The sequence below is a fragment of the Mobula hypostoma genome, chromosome 17 (assembly GCF_963921235.1).
Source record: "Mobula hypostoma chromosome 17, sMobHyp1.1, whole genome shotgun sequence".
In the NCBI taxonomy this organism is placed as follows: domain Eukaryota; kingdom Metazoa; phylum Chordata; class Chondrichthyes; order Myliobatiformes; family Myliobatidae; genus Mobula; species Mobula hypostoma.
In genome coordinates this window covers 43,043,873-43,061,904 of record NC_086113.1, presented here as the reverse complement: position 1 = coordinate 43,061,904, position 18,032 = coordinate 43,043,873, and the positions used below count along the sequence as shown (strand labels likewise).

Genomic DNA, 18,032 nt, shown 5'->3' with positions numbered 1-18,032 from the left:
CCTCACAGGTAGATAAGGTAGTTAAGAAAGCCTATGGGGTGTTAGCTTTCATAAGTCAAGGGATAGCATTTAACAGTCACGGGGTAATGATGCAGCTCTATAAAACTCTGGTTTGGCCACACTTGGAGTACTGTGTCCAGTTCTGGTCGCCTCACTATAAGCAGGATGTGGAAGCACTAGAAAGGGTACAGAGGAGATTTACCAGGATGCTGCCTGGTTTAGAGAGTATGGATTACGATCAGAGATTAAGGGAGCTAGGGCTTTAGACTTTGGAGAGAAGGAGGATGAGAGGAGACATGATAGAGGTGCACCACAGTGGTTGGCCTGATTAGAGGGGATGACGAGTCAGCCTACAGGGACAAGGTCCAGCACATGGCTGCGTGGTGTGCCGACAACAATCTGGCCCTTAACACCCAGAAGACCAAGGAGATCATTGTGGACTTCAGGTTTGCGAGGATTCACACTCACGTCCCCATCTACATCAACGGAACGGTAGTGGAGCGTGTATCAAGCTTCAAATTCCTTGGTGTCCACATTTCCGAGGTTCTCACCTGGTCCCTGAACTCCTCCATCCTGATCAAAAAGGCACAACAGCGACTTTATTTCCTGCGGAGATTCAACAAAGCTCACCTCTGTCCCAGGATACTGACGGACTTTTACCGCTGTACCATTGGGAGCATACTCACCAACTGCATCTCAGTGTGGTATGGCAATTGTCCCGTATTGGACCGCAAAGCAATCCAGCATGTGGTGAAAACTGCCCAGCGGATTATTGGCACCCAATTGCCCACCATTGAGAACATCTCCCATAAACGCTGCCTGGCCAGGGCGGGGTTAGGGATGCATCTCACCCTAACCATGGACTTTTTACTCTCCTCCCATCCGGTAGGCACTACAGGAGCCTCCGCTCCCGCACCAGCAGGCACAGGAAGAGCTTCTTCCCTGAGGCTGTGACACTGCTGAACCTCTCAGAACAGCGCTAAGCAGTATTGCATCCGTATTGTACTGTCTCAGTACTTTTATATTTGTGTGCTGTAGCACTTTTTTTATTCGCAGTTATTTTGTAAATAACACTATTCTTTGCACTTCTGGTCAGATGCTAAATGCATTTCATTGACTTTGTATCTGTACTCGGCACAATGACAATAAAGTTGAATCTAATCTTATCTAATGTAACAAGATATTAAGAGGAATAGATAGAGTGGATAGCCAGCGCCTCTTCCCTAGGGCACCACTGCTCAATACAAGGGGACATGGCTTTAAGGTAAAGGGTGGGAAGTTCAAGGGGGATATTAGAGGAAGGTTTTTGACTCAGAGAGTGGTTGGTGCGTAGAATACACTGCCTGAGTCAGTGGTGGAGGCAGATACACTAGTGAAATTTAAGAGACTATTAGACCGGTATATGGAGGAATTTAAGGTGAGGGGTTATATGGGAGGCAGGTTTTGAGGGTCGGCACAACAATGTGGGCCGAAGGGCCTGTACTGTGCTGTACTATTCTATGTCTAAACATTGAAGAGGACGCGAATTTTGCTGTAAGGGATGGGTTGAGATAATTAGCATTAATTTACCCCATTTATCTATGGTCTTGTCACACATTAGGAAACTGGGGTATATGAGATTACAATGACAAAAAGTAACTTGAATACCAGCATAGTCCAGCAGTACCAAATGAACTGTGTGCGTGTGTGTAGGACAATATATGGAATACAATAATATTCTTAATACCATTACAAAGCATGTTGCATTTCTTCTGAAACAAACTCAAAAGCTGGATTTTAAGGCATATCTGTGAATTAAGAATAATTTACATGACACAGTCCAATCAGACCATGTTTAAAAAGTCACCAAAAAGTACATTTTAAGAGCTTCAGAGGGAACAGTGCAGTATGACTTTTTCTATACAAGACATCGATGATTGATTTTCTAGATCAACTCTGTTCTGCTCCTCCTGAGACCCTAAAGCAATATAGAAAGTTACATCTAAAAATAAGACATCTTGGTACTATATGGCTGATACCTTGTCCTGCAATATTATACTTAGAGGAAGAAGTTTCTCAACATATCCATTGTGAGAATTTCACATATTTCAAACAGATTACAAAGTTGAGAAAATAGAGGCCCATTCTCCGTACGCTCTATTAATTTAGTGAACATTCATTGCCATCATTGCAAAGCTAGTAACCCAATTGTAAACAGAAGAGGTGTTGACTAGCCAAAGCCTTTTTCAATTGCTAGTTCCACTGAATGACAACATGCATTAACTTCTCACTACTTAAATATATTGTTCTATTACTCTTTTTAGCATAGTCAACATGCTAGGCATTTTCTACAGCTCTGCACTTTACAGTTTTGCCCTCATTAACCTATCAACCAGATAATCTCATTCATAGCTTATCCCTTGGCAACCCTAGCTTCACCCTCCCAGCCACACCTCCCCGCATTCTCTTTACAACTTATTATTTACTTGTTTTCTCTTTTTTCCACTTTAACAAAGCATCTCAGTATGAGAGGTTAACTTTATTTTTCTTTCTAATGACGCTGCCTGAACATTTCCAGTATTTTCTGTTTTGCTTTAACCTTCCAAATCAGTTTTTCATTATAAGCAAATCTTTTTATTTCAAATTCAGTTCCGTCATATAAATTACTGATGTAAATTATACATCAATTCTACCAGTGCCTAAGTGGACATTGAACCCATGTACACTAACTCACTTTTTTAATATATATTATTTCTGGTTTTGGATGATTTTTAATCTCCAATATAAATATACTGTAATTGATTTACTTATTTTTTATATATTTTTTTCTTTTATATTATCTATTGCATCGAACTGCTGCTGCTGCTAAGTTAACAAACTTCATGACACATGCTGGTGATAATAAACCTGATTCTGATTCTGATATTATAAATAACTGAAGCTCAGACACAGAACATCTACACCAAAATAAACACTTAAATCTGCATATTACACAATTCTCTCAAAAGATCCAGACCCAAATATTTGGCCTAATGGGTTCCATATGGTAATAATGCCCCCTCAAACCAAGATTGAAGTTACAGATGGAATCAGATGCACATCAGCTCTGACAGGGTTTACCAGCCATTACTTCCTCCAAAATGAAACCTATCATCGTGAATGGCTGTGTTGCTTCACTCCCAGATGAGCTCAATGCTTTTGCTGCATGCTTTGAAGGGAGAATTCCTGCAGCATCTGGTGACCCTGTGATCTCTGCCTCGGAGGCCTACGTCAGAAAATCTTTAAAGAGGATGAGCCCTCACAATGTGTCAGGTCCCGATGGTGTACCTGGTAGGGTACTGAAAACCTCTGTCAACCAGCTGGCAGGAGTGTTCAAGGACATCTTCAATCTCTCGCTGCTGCAGTTGGAGGTTTCTACCTGCTTCAAAAGACCACAAGACATAGGAGCAGAATTAGGCCATTTGGCCCATTGAGTCTGCTCTGCCATTTCATCATGGCTGATCCATTCTTTCTCTCAGCCCCAGTCTCCTGCCTTCTCCCTATATCCCTTCATGCCTTGACCGATCAAGAATTTATCAATCTTGGCCTTAAATATACATACAGACTTGGCCACCACAGCTGCATGTGGCAAAGAATTGCACAGATTCACCATTCGCTGGCTAAAGAAATTCCTCCTCATCTGCATTCTAAAAGAACTCCCCTCAATCCCAAAAGTGTCATCTCGCCTTAGACATAATCCTAATCCTAACACCCACCGCAGGAAACATCCTCTCCACATCCACTCAATCAAGATCTTTCACCATTCAATAGGTTTCAATGAGGTCACCCCTCATTCCTCTGAATTCCAGTGAATATAGGCCCAGAGGCATTACTTGCTCTTAACAGAACAAGCCATTCAAATCTGGAAATATTTCTGTGAACCTCCTTTGAACCCTCTCCAATTTCAGAACATCCTTTCTAAGATAAGGGGCTCGAACCTGCTCATAATACTCCAAGTGAGGCCTTTTGCTTTATAAAGTTTCAATATTACATCCTTGCTTTTATATTCTAGTCCCCTTGAAATAAATGTTCACATTGTATTTAACTTCCTCACCACGGACTCATCCTGCAAATTAACCTTTGGGGAATCCTGCACAAACATTCCCAAGTCCCTTTGCACCTCAGTTTTTTGTATTTTCTCTCCAATTAGAAAACAGTCAGCCCTTTCATTTCATCTACCAAAGTGAATGACCATACACTTCCTGACACTGTGTTCCATCTGCTAGCTCTTTGCCCGTTCTCCTACTTTGTCTAAGTCCTTTTGTAGCCTGCCTACTTCCTCAAAACTTCCTGTCCCTCCACCTATTTTCATATCGTCTGCAAACTCTGCAACAAAGCCATCAATTCCATCATCCAAATCATTAGCATATAACATAAAAAGAATCGGTCGCAACACAGACACCACTAGTCACTGGCAACCAACCAGAAAAGGCTCCATTCATTCCCATTTTTTGCCTCCTGCCAGTCAGCCACTGCTTTATCCATGCTGGAATCTTCCCTGTAACACTACGCGCTTGTAGCTTGTTAACCAGCCTCATGTGTGGCACCTTGTCAAAGGCCTTGTGAAAATCCAACTACACATCAACTGATCCTTCTTTGTCTATCTTGCTTGTTATTTTTTTTCAAAGAATTCCAATAGATTGGTCAGACAAGATTTTCTCCTGAGAAAACCATGCTGACAATGGCCTATTTTATGATGTTCCTCCAAGAACCCTGAAACTACATTCTTAACAATCGACGCCAACATCTTCCCAACTACTGAGGCAGACTAAATGGCCTGTAATTTCCTTTCTTCTGCTTATCTCACTTCTTGAAGAGTGGAGTGGCATCTGCAATTTTCCAGTCTTCTGGAACCATTCCAGAATATAGTGATTCTTAAAAGATCATTACTAATGCCTTCACAATCTCTTCAGCCACCTCTTTCAGAACCCTGGGTGTACACCACCTGATCCAGGTGACTTATCCACCATCAGACCTTTCAGTTTCCCAAGAACCTTCTCTCCAGTTATGGTAACTTCACACACTTCATGACCAATGACACCTGGAACTTCCACCATACTGCTAGTTTTCATATACTAGCATCGTTTTCCAGCAGTCCAATATCTACTCTTGCCTCTCTTTTACACTTTATGTATCTGAAGAAACTTTTGGTATCCTCTTTAATATTATTGGCTAGCTTACCTTTGTATTCCATCTTTAACTTCTTAAAGACTTTTTAGTAGCCTTCTGTTGGCAGTTGAAAGCTTCCCAATCCCCTGACTTCCCACAAATTTTTGCTCTATTATATGCCCTCTCTTTGGGTTTTACGTTAGCTTTGACTTCTATTATCCATAGTTGTCATCTTGCCTTTTGAATACTTCTTCCTCTTTTGGATGTAGAAGTATATCCTGTGCCTTCTGAATTGCTTCCAGAAATTCCAGCCAGTGCTGCTCTGCTATCATCCCTGCCAGTGTTCTTTTCCAATCAATTCCAGCCAGCTCCTCTCTCATACCTCTGCAATCCCCTTTATTCCACTGTAATACTGATATATCTTACTTCTCCTTCTCAAAGTTCAGGGTGAATTTGCTCATATAATGATCACATTCTCCTAAGGACTCCTTTACCTTAAGCTCTCTAATCAATTCTGGTTCATTGTACAACACCCAATCCAGAATAGCTGATCCCCTACTGGGTTCAACCATGAGCTGCTCTAAAAACCCATCTCATAGGCATTCTAGAAATTCCCGCTTCTGGAATTGAGCACCAACCTGATTTTCCCAATCAACCTGCGTATTGAAATTGCCCATGTCTATTGTAACAATGCCCTTTTGGCATGCATTTTCTACTTCCTGTTGTAATTTGTAGACCACATCCTTACTACTGTTTGGGGGTCTGTAGATAACTCGTTTTACCCTTGCATTTCCTTAGCTCAGTCCACAATGATTCAACACCTTCAACACATAGGGTCGCTTTGTCAACTTTTTCTAATGATTTGATTTCACTTTTTACCAACAGAGCAATGGCACCCCCTTTGACTTCCTGCCCGTCCTTTTGATACAATGTGTATCCTTGGACTTTAAGCTTCCAGCTATGATTTTCTTTCAGCCATGGTTCAGTGATGTCTACAACATCATACATGCCAATCTGTAACTGTGGTACAAATTTATCTACCTTACTCTGTGTACTGCATGCATTCTTCAGTCCTGTATTCATCCCTATCGATTTTGTCCATGTTTTACATTGCAATTTATCCTGTTGACTGCAATTTAGACCTATCATCAGTCTCTCCTTGCTAGAAGTCTCACGACACATTGCCTCTGTTTGTAAACCAACTACCTCATCTTCAGCACTATCAGTCCAGTTCCCAACCCCTGCCAAATTAGTTTAAACTCACTCAACCAACTCTAACCAACCTGCCTGCAAGGATATCGAGCTCCTCAGGTTCAGGTATAACCCATTCTTTTTATACAGGTCTTGCCTTCCCCAGAAGAGATCACAATGATCCATAAATCTGAACCCATGCCCCTACACCAGTTCCTCAGCCACGCATTCACCTACCAAATCATTCTATTCTTACCTTCATTGGCACAAGGCACAGGCAGCTATCCACAGATTACTACCCTGGAGGACCTGTTTCTCAGCTTTCTAACCAGCTCTCCAAAATTTCTTTTCAGGACCTCCTCACCTTGTCTACTTATGTATGTCATTAATGCCAATATGCACCAAGACTTCTGGCTGCTCACCCTCACCTGAGAAAATGTTATGGACCCAATCTAAGACATCCCTGATCCTGACACCAGGGAGGCAACATACCATCCAGATATCTCTATTGTGCCCACAGAATCTCATCTCTGTTCCTCTAAAGAATCAACACTGCAGTCCTCTTCACCTCTCTGCTCTTCAGAGTCACAGCACCAGACTTAGTGCCAGAGACCCGGTCACTGTGGCTCCCCCGGTAGATCGTCCTCCTCAACAGTATCTAAAGTTGTACTCTTATTATTGAGAGGAATGGCCACGGGTGTACTCTGCAGTGGCTGTGCATTTCCCCTCCTTCTCCTGACAGTCACCCAGGTACCTCTCTCCTGTGACCTAGGGGTAACTACCTCCTTGTAGCTCCTATCTATCACCTCCTCATTCTCCCCAACGAGTTGAAGGTCATTGAGCTGCAGCTCCAGTTCCTTAACATGTTCTTTTAGGAGCTGCAACTCAGTGCATCTGATGCAGATGTGTTTATCTGGGAGACTGGGGGTCTCTCAGGCTTCCCACATCCCACATCCCACATCCTACACGGAGTACAAAACACCGGCCCTGGAGCCATTCTCACTTACTCTACTATGCCCTAACAGATGTGGAATGAACAAATAAGAGCAGAGAAAGAATAACTTACAAGGCAATTTACCTCACCCAAACCTGCTCTTACCTAAGCCTGATGAGCTAAAGCCACTCTAAACAGTGGCACACTCCAAAATGAATGGCCACTCCACTTGCACCTGAATTATTCTTATTGGACCTTTCTAATGAATCTCTCTTGCTGATTGGTCATTCCTCAAATCAGGAAAACTGCTGCAAAACTCTGCCTTCAAAATCTTGATTGCTGCCCTAATTAAAAAGGATGACGATCATACCAGTGCCCAAGAAGAGCAGGGTGAACAGATTGGAAATAACATTCCTTCTCGCTGACAATCAACATTGGCACACTTTAAGGATGTGAACTTAGCCCACTTACTCTACTCTCTCTATATCAATGACTACGTGGCCCAGCACAGCTCAAATGCAATCAATAAATTTGTCGATTACACAATTATGAATTTCAGACGGTGACAAAGATGGATACAGGAGTGAGGTAGATCAGCTGGTTGAGTGGTGTCACAACAACAAGCTTGCACTCAATGTTTGTAAGACCATGGAATCGATTGTAGATTTCAGGAAGGGATGTCAAGGGCACATACACCAGTCTTCACAAAGGGATCAGCAGTGGAAAGGGTGAGCAGTTTCAAGTTCCTGGGTGTTAAGATTGTTGAAGATCTATCCTGGGCCCAACATATTGATGAAATTACAAAGAAGGCATTACAGCAGCTATATTTATAGACAATAGACAATAGACAACAGGTGCAGGAGTAGGCCATTCAGCCCTTCGAGCCAGCACCGCCATTCACTGTGATCATGGCTGATCATCCACAATCAGTATCCAGTTCCTGCCTTATCCCCATAACCTTTGATTCCGCTATCTTTAAGAGCTCTATCCATCTCTTTCTTGAAAGCATCCAGAGACTTGGCCTCCACAGCCTTCTGGGGCAGAGCATTCCATATATCCACCACTCTCTGGGTGAAAAAGTTTTTCCTCAACTCTGTTCTAAATGGCCTACCCCTTATTCTTAAACTGTGGCCTCTGGTTCTGGACTCACCCATCAGCAGGAACATGCTTCCTGCCTCCAGCGTGTCCAATCCCTTAACAATCTTATGTGTTTCAATAAGATCCCCTCTCAGCCTTCTAAATTCCAGAGTATACAAGCCCAGTCTCTCCAATCTTTTGACATATGACAGTCCCTCCATCCCGGTATTTAACCTTGTGAACCTACGCTGCACTCCCTCAATAGCAAGAATGTCCTTCCTCAAATTTGGAGACCAAAACTGCACACAGTACTCCAGGTGTGGTCTCACCAGGGCCCTGTACAGCTGCAGAAGGACCTCTTTGCTCTTATACTCAATTCCCCTTGTTATGAAGGCCAGCATGCCATTAGCTTTCTTCACTGCCTGCTGTACTTGCATGCTTGCTTTCAGTGACTGATGTACAAGAGCACCTAGATCTCGTTGTGCTTTCCCTTTTCCTAACTTGACTCCATTTAGATAATAATCTGCCTTCCCATTCTTACCACTAAAGTGGATAACCTCACATTTATCCACATTAAACTGCATCTGCCATACATCTGCCCACTCACCCAGCCTGTCCAAGTCACCCTGCATTCTCATAACATCCTCCTCACATTTCACACTGCCACCCAGCTTTGTGTCATCGGCAAATTTGCTAATGTTACTTTTAATTGCCTCATCTAAATAATTAATATATATATGTATTTCATTGAGACTTTGAGAGGACTTGGAACGTTACCAAAGACTCTTGGTTTCTACGGATGTATCATGGAGAGCATTCTAGCTGGTTGTTTTACGATATGTTACGGAGGGGACCACTACACAGGATCGGAAAAAGCTGCAGAAAGTTGCAAACTCAGCCAGCTTCATCATGGGCACTATCCTCTCCAGCCTTGAGGACACCTTCAAAAGATAATGCCTCAAAAAGGTGGCACCCATCATCCAGGACATACTCTCTTCTCTTTGCTACCATCAAGAAAAGTACAGAAGCTTGAAGACACACACTCAACATTTCAGCAACGGCTTCTTCCCCTTTGCAATCAGATTTCTGAATGGACAATGAACCCATAAACGCTATGGCTTTGCTCTCTTTTTGCACTACTTATTTATTTTATATACTGTTGTCATTTATAGATTTTAGAATTATTATGTATTACAATATACTGCTGCCACAAAACAACAATTTTCACAACATATCCCAGTGATATTAAACCTGATTCTGATTAGTCAACACTTGTGTATACTGGAGACCAAACACCTTGTTATCATTGCCACTTTCCCCGAAGCATATGAACGGATGACAGGATGGGCCTCACACTACACGACACTTGGAAAGACGAAGATTCTCCGTTGATCTGTGCTCTGTCTACAGCAATATGCCTATTCATTAAAATTCAGAACAAGATCATGGAAAACCTTTGACATGCATTGGCAACTTAGATGTATCTATGTTAGTGCCCTGTACCAAACTCTGATCATGCATAGTTAGGGTACCCACATCAGCCTCAGCTATGCCTACCTCTTTGTTGGCTACATCGATTAGTCCATGTTTGAAGCCTCCCCGAGTAATACTCCCCAGCTCTTCCTCCACTATATTGATGACTGCATTGGTGCTGCTTCATGCACCCACGCTGAGTTTGTCAATATCATCAACTTTGCCTCTACTTCCACCCTGCCTTTAAATTCACTTGGTCCAACCCTGATACCTCTGTCCCCTTTCTTGATCTCTCTGTCTCCATCTCTGGAGAAAAACTGTTAACTGACATCTTTTATAAACCTACCGATCCCACAGTTATCTTGACTATACCTCTTCCCACTCTATCTCCTGTAAAAATGCTATTTCCATTTGTCAGTTCCTTCACCTGTTCCCAGGATGCCTGGACATAAGAGATGTCCTTGTCCTTCAAGGAACAGAATTTCCCTCCCTCCATTATTGATGTTGCCCTCACCCACATGTCAATTTCCCAAACATCCTCGCTTAATCCATCTTCCCACCACCTTAACAATGATTGCGTTTCTCTTGTCCTTACCTACCACTCCATCAGCCTCCACATCCAACACATCATCCTCCACAACTTTCATCGTCTCCAAAGGGGTCCTACCACTAAGCATACTTTTATCTCCCCCAACTCCGCTTTCTGCAGTTCCCTTGTCTATTCGTCCCTTTTCACTGATCCCTCTTCTGGCACTTATCCCCGCAAGGGGCCTAATTCCTTCACCTGGCCATATATCTCCTCTCTCAACCCCAAACCGACCTTCCAGTGAATCTGCTGGCTCTTCTATTGTGCCCGGTGCTGCCGATGCAGCCTCCTCTACATTGGTTTCAATAGGTACATTTAATGTCAGAGAAATGTATACAATATACATCCTGAAATTCTTCTTCTTCACAAACATCCATGAAAGCAGAGGAGTGCCCCAAAAAATGAATGACAGTTAAACGTTAGAACCTAAAAGCTCCCCTCAGCTCCCCGCTCCCACGCACAAGCAGCAGCAAGGCAACGATCCCCCCTCCCCACCAAGCACTCAAGCGTGCAGCAAAGCATCAATAACGACACAGACTTGCAGTACCCCAAAAACTATTTGTTTACTCGGTAATGCGACATACCACAGGCTCTTTCTCTCTCCCTAATAAGAGAAAAGAGAGGTATCCCCATTTCACAGTGAGAGGGGAGACATAACAAACAACTTGCTGATTTATAATGTTAAAAGTCTGTTGGTGAGACCCGTCATAAATTTGGAGACTACTTCTTTGAGCACCTCCACCCCCTCCACCAAAAGTGGAACTTTCCAGTGGCCAAATATTTTAATTCCATTTCCCATTCCAACGTCAGTCTATGACCTCCTCTCATGCCACGATGAGGACATCCTCAAGGTGGAGGAGCAACACCTTATATTCCATCTGGGTAGTCTCCAACATGATGGCATGAATATTGATCTCTCCTTCTGGTAAAAGCATTTTTCCCTCCGCCTCCCCTCCCCTCTTCCTTTATTCCCCACTCTGACCTTTTGCCTCTTCTCACCTGCCAATCACTTCCCACTGGGATTGTTCCTCTTCCCCTTTCTCCCATTAGATTCCTTCATCTCCATCCCTTTACCTTTCCCACCCATCTGGCTTCACTTATCACCTTCCAGCTAGTCTCCTCCCCCTCCCCCACCTTTTTATTCTGACATTCCCCCCTCCCCCCCAACTTTCTTCCCAGTCCTGAAGAAGGGTCTCGGCCCGAAATGTTGACTATTTATTCATTTCCATAGATGCTGCCTGACCTGCTGAGCTCCTCCAGTATTCTGTTTGTGTTGCTTCTGATCATGCTCATTCAACTCATGGGAATGGCTGTTCAAAATGGAGAAGCAGCACCTCTTACCTCAATGATAGTAGATGTGCTCAACATCCCAAATAATCCAACCACACATCTTGTCAAGCAACAGTTGTCTCATCTATGGCAGAATAAGCTGATCCTACAGACTCTTCAGCCAACTCAGAATCCAGAGAGCTGCAGTGGAAGCGTGCATTTCTCAATGCCTAAAATAATGATGGCCTCTTTCACCAAATACAATGCAAATTCTTCTCAGGCATTCCCTTTGGATCCAGGATGACTCACTTCCACTCTGGCTTTGTGGCTTCTGAGATAGCCAATGTGGGAACTGTAGACTTTTACACAGAGGCCTTGGCCTCGAGATTCTCAACAGAACATGTTTGGCCATGTTCTCCAACGTTTTATTTTCATCTTAGCTGCTGTGTTGTAAATATTCCAAGCTGCGAGCAGGAGCTTTTGTAAGGTGTAAAGCCATTTGGGCTGTTTAGACGCCAGCAATTTTATACAATGCAATCGCTGAAGCTGAATCTTGAAAGAAACTTTGTAGCAGAAATTCATTCCCAGGTGAAAATGTTTGCTAAACTGACACTTCATAAAGAACCTACAATATTTTTCCCCAGTGCTGCTGCCAGAGGAAGCTTCTTGTACATATTTGCTGCAGATGATTGAATTCACAGAAGTGAACATCCTGAAAGAATTGGAATACTCACGCCCCTCTCCCCGCCAGAAAATATGAAAGGCTTCACCTGAATAACTCACAGATCAATTGCTTTAGTGTTCCATTCCTTTAACTATTGCAGGTACAGGGAAGTTTCCATTTTCTGAATCTGCTTGTCAAATCTTCTTTTCCATGTCTTTTTCATGTATATGGCTGTTTAATGTACCAGCATGTATACTGAATGCTGATAATACTTGAGTTTCAATATTCTCTGTGCATGTTATATGACACATATCAATTTTATACTGCAACTCAATTGTAAAGCCCGAGATTGTTTTATACCACACAGCCAAAGCATGGAATACAAGTCTGAGGTAAATATGATCTAACTGGAAAATGATCTGATCAAGCTATACCTTGAATGTTTATAGCATTTCTAGGAATAAACAGACTTTCAAATGCTAGAGGCAGTACAGAGAACTGTGGTAAGAAAATAGGAGAATAAAACATTGGACAGATGATCAAATCAAGTTAAAGGTAAAATAAAGCATCCAGGTATAGACAGAATATTTTAAAAGTCCCATGGCACAGGCCATTCTCCTAGATTCCCAGCTGGCATTCCTCATAAATTATCATACAATTAATTAGCTGCTCCTTATAATATCTGCATAGTGAAATATGGCATGAATAACAATTATTGCATATTTAAAAGCCATACAGTTACAGATAGAAATGCATATAAACACTTATGTATGCATGTAATATATATACACATATATATATTATGCATATTATAGAATATATATATGTGTGTGTGTGTGTGTGTGTGTGTGTGTGTGTTTTATATACACACACACACACACACACACACACACACACACACACACACACATATATATTCTATATCAAAGGGCAACATTACCCCTAGAGTTTTGAGGCAATCAAAAAACCCCAAACTTCTGCAAATATTGCATCTAAAATTTTAAGATGCTCTACACTGCAAGCAATGTTTTTTTTGCCAATTTCCTTTTCTTGTCCCACCTGAATGTATGCTTGTGTTTCCCTGAGTGGCATGTGGACCTGACTGATGAATATCAGCAAGCATTTAATTATTACTGAATATCTGGGGGAGGATCACTGTCCAACTAGATTATAGCTTCTCAGAACAACATCTGCTTCAGGCACTTTTACAATTCCTACCCCAGGAATGCTGTGCATCACGGTTGCAATCAAAGCTGAGGTCTGTCGACTTGCTGCTTTTTATGGCCCAAGTATTGACTATCTAAACCTGTAAAGCTTGTGGGGAATTACGAGTGCCCATTATTTTTAATATATAAACGAACAGACTTTGTTTTATGATTATTAACTAAAATCAGTTCAAGAACTAAAAGGAAAAAAGCAGGAAGTCACTGTTCTGATGATGTTCATATAATTAGTGCCTCCGAAAACAACTTATGAGATACTTGTAATTCTTCATGCATCTTTTCAGAAATGACAGGATTCTATGTTATACTCACACATCCTCCCTTAAGGTTAGAAGCATTTCTTCAATTTTGGCGTCTGAAAATTCCCCATCCATCTTCGCCAGGTAGGTGAAAAGATAAGTGAAGGTTTCGATTTTAATGTCAGCAGCACCACCCGGTGGGTCAGTCGTTAGAATTTCACAAGCGTACCTCAAGGCACTGTAAAGAGACTTCAAAAAGAAAGCATATTTACTAATAAGTTGCTGCTTCAATTTAAGAGAGGTGTGCAATGCTATGTTATCATATCCTTGTGTTTTCAGAGATTTCCATCAGCTGCTAAAACTTGCTGCTACCATCAATGAAGAAAATGGGATGGGAGCAAGTTTAATTCAAATTTAATTACCTATTGTAGTCGCGCTGATACGCAACGAGTGAAAGCAACACACTGAGACGAGCAGGGTCTGGTTGAACTGTGTACTGTTTCAATCTGCGCGCGCTTAAGTGCCCGCTCCCAGCATCCCCCATGCTTTGCGGGGCGGAAGTGACATCCGCTTCCGGGCTGAGGTCTGCCCCACACTCAGAGCCCCCTCGGTTGCCGCTGGCTGTGGACTCGCCCACCAGTGCTGGAGCTGGTTTGCTTACCGTGTGCGCGAGCCGCTACATGAACACCCCACCCCCCCCCCCGAACCGGCGATAGGAGGTGCAGAGTCCACAGCCTGCACACTGTACATCTTTTAGGTGGCCGGCCTCGTCGTCGTGGGGGTGGCACTACAACCGGGCGTTCAAGGTCTAGATGCGCCGGTTTGAGACGGTCAATGGTAAATGTCTCTTTCCGACCACCAATGTCGAGAACGCAGGTTGTCCTATTATGGCGCACCACCTTCGTATGGTCATTGCAGGGGTGGTCTGTGCGCACCTTGGCGAACGAAAACATACTTGCTCTGTTGTAGGTCCTTGGGCACGAAAGAGGGTGTTGTTCCGTGATGGGACGTCGGGACTGGGGCAAGTGTTCCAAGCCGCTCCCGGAGTTTAGTTAGGCCCGCTGTAGGTGTGTCCTCCTGGCCACGGGGTGCCCGGGGGTGGACCAAGAGCATGGCGTTTGCTAGTAGGTTCTTGGCTTGTTCAAAAGCCTCCGTCGCCTCCTCTGTCCAGGTGACCTCTTTGACCTTGCCGGACATCAAGCTGAAAAGGGGCCGCATGATCCGGGCCACTGAGGGCAGGAAACAGTGATAAAAGTTAACCATCCCAACAAATTCCTGCAGGCCTTTAACAGTGCTGGGTCTGGCAAATTGGCGGATGGCTTCAACTTTTGCCGGCAGAGGCACAGCAGCATGGCGGTTGGTCCAGTGTCCCAAGAAGTCGATGGCGGGTAAGCCGAACTGGCACTTGGCGGGGTTGATAGCCAGGCTGTAGTCGCTTAGGCGGCAGCAGAGCAGGCGTAAATGTGCTAGATGTTCCTGGCGGGAGCGGCTGGCGATAAGTATGTCATCTAGGTAGATGAACAGAAAGTCCAGATCTTGCCCTACTGCATCCATCAGGCGCTGGAACGTCTGCGCCACGTTTTTGAGCCCGAACGGCATCCTGAGGAACTCGAACAGGCCGAAGTGGGTAATGAGGGCCGTCTTGGGTACATCGTCCAGGTGGACTGGGATCTGATGATACCCTTGGACCAGGTCAATCTTTGAAAAGATGCGCGCCCCATGCAGGTTGGCCGTAAAGTCCTGGATGTGTGATACCGGATAGCAATCGGACATGCTGACGACGTTCAGCCTCCTAAAGTTGCCACACGGTCTCCACCCTCCCGCAGGCTTGGGCACCATATGGAGTGGGGAGGCCCACGGGCTGTTGGAACACCGCACAATCCCCATCTCCTCCATCTTCTTGAATTCCTCTTTTACGAGGTGGAGCTTGTCGGGCGGTAGCCTGCGGGCCCAGGCATGAAGGGGAGGTCCCTGTGTGGGGATGTGGTGCATCACGCCGTGCTTGGGGTTTGTTGAGGAAAACTGCGGCGTGATGATAAATGAGAACTCTGATAACACTGTGGCGAACTCGTTGTTGGAATAAGTGACGGAGTCCAGGTGCGGGGCCGGTAACCTGGCCTTACTGAGGGAGAAAGTCTGGAACGTCTTCACATCGACCAATCGTCGTCCTTTCAAATCCACGAGCAGGCAGTGCGCGCGGAGTAAGTCCACACCCAGCAATGGCTGTGACACTGCGGCCAGTGTAAATGTCCATGTAAACGGCTGGAACCGAACTGCAAGGGGATGGTTCTTGTGCCGTAGGTGCAGATGGTGCTGGTGTTGGCTGCCGTAAGTTCCAGTCCTGTTCTTCTAGTTCGGGTATCGTGGCTCGAGGGGGGTAGGACACTGCTTTCTGCCCCCATGTCCACCAGGAATCTACGCCCAGAGTGCTTGTCCCAAATGTAGAGGAGGCTATCATGGTGACCAGCCGCTGTAGCTATCGCAACGGCTGGTCCTGGCATTTCCCTGGAACAAGCATGGCAGTCGGCAGCGGCGGGCCCCGGAATCCCACTTTTGATGATAAAAACATCAAGACTCAGAAGTGGTGCCGTCCCTTGGTGTGGGTGTTACGTGCTCCGCTGCTAGGATGTGGGAGGGCTGGACTTTCGGCCGTGCCGCAGCACTAATTTCAATGGAGGTTCCGCCATTTTGTTTGGTGCGCCAAAGCACATCCGTGCAGGCAGCCACACTGCGTGGGTCTCTGAAGTCTTCATCTGCTAGCAGCAGGCGGACGCCTTCTGGCATTTGCTCCAAGAAGATCTGTTCAAAAAGCAGGCAAGGCTTATGGCCGTCTGCCAGTGCTAGCATGTCGCTCATCAGGGCTGATGGTGCGTGGTTGCCCAGGCCGTCTATATGCAGTAACCGCGCAGCCCATTCACGGTGGGAGAGGCCAATTGTGCGGATTAACAGGGCCTTGAGTGCCTCATACCTGTCTGTTGCCGGGGGCTGATGCAGAAAGTCAATAACGTGGCCCACCGTCACCTGGTCGAGGGCGCCCACCACGTAGCAATACCTGGTGGCGTCTGAGACAATTTGCCTGACCTGGAACTGGGCCTCCGCTTACTCAAACCAGACCAGGGGTTGAGTGGTCCAGAAGGTTGGCAGTTTAAGGGAAACTGCATTCTGCAGAGCCAAGTCGTTCATGCTGGGTCCAAATGCCGTTGGACCGTTGGGGTCACCAATGTAGTCACGCTGATACGTGACGAGTGAAAGCAACACACTGAATCGAGTATGGTCTGGTTGAACTATTTTCAATCCACACGCGCATAAGTGCCCGTTCCCAGCATCCCCTGCGCCTTGCGGGGCGGAAGTGACGTTGGCTTCCAGGCCGAGGTTTGCCCCACACTCAGAGCCCTTTCGGTTGCCGCTGGCTGCAGACTTGCCCACGACTGCTGGAGCCCGTTCACTTACCGCGTGGGCGAGCCGCCACACTATCATGGTTTAAGTCCTTTGTTTAATATAGAGTTAATTAGTTTTAGAAGAGGCATTACTAACCAACCATGTTCACCTGGAAAGACACAATATTTTGGAAAATTAACTTTTTGATGAAAATATCTCAGCCATGGAAAACAGTCAAAATAATCATATATAACCTCCATGTAAAATTAACATTGTTAGCCATCTTCAAAAAAATTAACAGTGCAATAGCTGCCCTTTTTAGGAAATTTGTACAACACTGCCCTGCTGGGCCAAGATGCATATTCAGCTCTCACCTCAAGTAAGTACAAACAATATAGCCAGAATGAGACTCCTCTGTTGAACTGACCAAGCTCCTTGGGATCGCCGTGAAAAATTATTATACAGTAATTGATTCAAGAACACAAGAAAACAGAAGCAGTATTTGGCCATCAGATGTTCAAAGCCTGCCTTGCTATTTAATATGATTATGGCTGATTCTTTGCTGGCCTTAAACTCCTCTCTGTGCCATTTCTCCATATCACTCCACTCAAAGTTCAGAATTCAAAGTAAATTTATTACCAAAGTACAAAAATATCTCCATATACAATTCCTTTTCTTGTGGGCATTCACAGTAGATATAAGAAACACAACATAATTAATGAAAGACTGTACCCAAAAATTAAGTAAATAAGTACATAGGGATTGGATAATTATGTCTGCGGGCAGGAACAAGCACGAACAAATTGGGATATAAACACCTACAATGGTTGGTATATAGGTTTGTATGCAACATTTTGGACCAGTGGAAATG

At 44.4% G+C, this 18,032-nt stretch overlaps 1 protein-coding gene across 2 annotated transcripts in view; it reads right to left on the bottom strand.

Moving 5' to 3' along the window:
- Positions 1 to 18,032, bottom strand: part of ropn1l (rhophilin associated tail protein 1-like) — a 106,149-nt gene that overhangs the window by 47,712 nt on the left and 40,405 nt on the right. For both annotated transcript variants that reach the window (XM_063069353.1, XM_063069352.1), the window contains exon 5: positions 13,857 to 14,032. In XM_063069353.1, the coding sequence (XP_062925423.1) occupies positions 13,857 to 14,032 (176 nt within the window). The remainder of the gene's footprint in view (positions 1 to 13,856; positions 14,033 to 18,032) is intronic.